Source organism: Suillus bovinus (assembly GCF_016758785.1).
Source record: "Suillus bovinus strain UH-Sbo-P2 chromosome Unknown EDB93scaffold_379, whole genome shotgun sequence".
Classification (NCBI taxonomy): domain Eukaryota; kingdom Fungi; phylum Basidiomycota; class Agaricomycetes; order Boletales; family Suillaceae; genus Suillus; species Suillus bovinus.
Window position 1 is genome coordinate 2,733 of NW_024542435.1, and position 1,399 is coordinate 4,131.

General features: G+C 46.0%; 1 protein-coding gene across 1 annotated transcript; it reads left to right on the forward strand.

Moving 5' to 3' along the window:
- Positions 1-251: 251 nt before the first annotated feature.
- EDB93DRAFT_1258792 (uncharacterized protein) lies at positions 252-812 on the forward strand (the record flags this gene model as incomplete). The annotated part of the gene is made up of 5 exons (XM_041454139.1): positions 252-305; positions 358-420; positions 481-522; positions 577-645; positions 693-812. The coding sequence occupies 5 exons, from the start codon at positions 252-254 to the stop codon at positions 810-812; spliced, it is 348 nt and encodes a 115-aa protein (XP_041300557.1).
- Positions 813-1,399: the final 587 nt, after the last annotated feature.

Sequence of the window (1,399 nt, forward strand, 5' to 3'; positions counted from 1 at the left end):
TCACGTGCTATGGCACATCGTCTTGGTTCGGCCTTGCGCTCGTCCCACTAAGTTCTAACCACCATTCTTCCACCGGTGCTCAGACCCCCACGCTCCTACCTTCCACATCCTACCACTATCATTGTCTCATATAAAAGCCGCCATGTTTTATCCTCACTCGCTCATCGTCTCACCGCTGGAAGTTTTTTTTCCAGCAGTTTTCATCTCAAAGTCCTCTTCTTCTCATTACATCTTTCTTGTCAACTCCAATCATGGAACAAGTGTGCTCAAGGATCAAGTGCTCTGAAGTCATCGCGATCCAAGAGGTATGCTTTTCCTGTTCTGCATCTTTCTCGATTCACATTTCTTTGTGTTCAGGGTCGAAAAGTAGCAATGTTCGATGGCAAGCCGCTTTGCCAAAAATGTGCGAGCTTCTTCTACGTCAGTAATTTATCTTTCGCTCTTTGGATAGTATATGCTGATTCAAGCCTTCATCTCCAGGAGCCCCTCCCGAGCATCCCCAGAAAAACAGAGCCTGTGAGGGTAGACAGATCGCCTTTTATCAGTCGATATCGTGCTGATTTATGCCATCCACAGCAGAAGCCATACGAAGAATCAAAGGCTTACAAGAAAGAAGTCATCAACGACGGACGAGACGTTTGGGATGTAAGTCCTCCATCACTCTCCCTCACACTCTCAATATGATGGGTCAGTATCCAGCGCATTTGCCTATCCCCACGCCAGGCTTCGGGATCAGGCGCATACAAGCCTTCGACGAGGAGGGTGGTATGCAGTACAAGTACATCCGCCGCCCCGTGGATCCCAAGGGATGATGCGATATATCCGGCAAGCTGAAACGTATCAAAAAGTTGGCTTGTTTTGCTAGGCTGAGAAATAGGAAACGCGATCGTTTGCTGGAGGTTTGTTTACACTGACTTCAAAGTCCAATGTTCATGGATGTAAATTTCTTATCTACGTGTATCATTCATGTCTAATCAAAGTCAATCGTGCATTACAAGCTTGTGCGTGGACCACGCTCTACATCTGTGAAGGGTTGAAAGCATGGTTAGAACATTGCAGAGAAAGATGAGTGAGTATGAATGAGGTGGACTGACACCATTGCATTTACCATCACATTGCGCTTTGGCGAGTGCGAAACATTGTGGGTCATCATGCTCAGAGAACAGATGCAACTGACTCCTGCTATTATTTAAGCCCGCACGCAGCTTGGTCATTGCTTGGATAGAGCACTAGTACTGGAATGAATGCTGAATCGGCGCAACAAAGACCAAGGCGCATATATGTATTTTGTTGATCTGCAGACATTTCATATATGAAAGAGACGGGCGTCTTGCAGATTAATTTGATTTTGAGAGATCATGAGTCAGGTCAAAGCGAGAATTATAATTCATCTGCACGG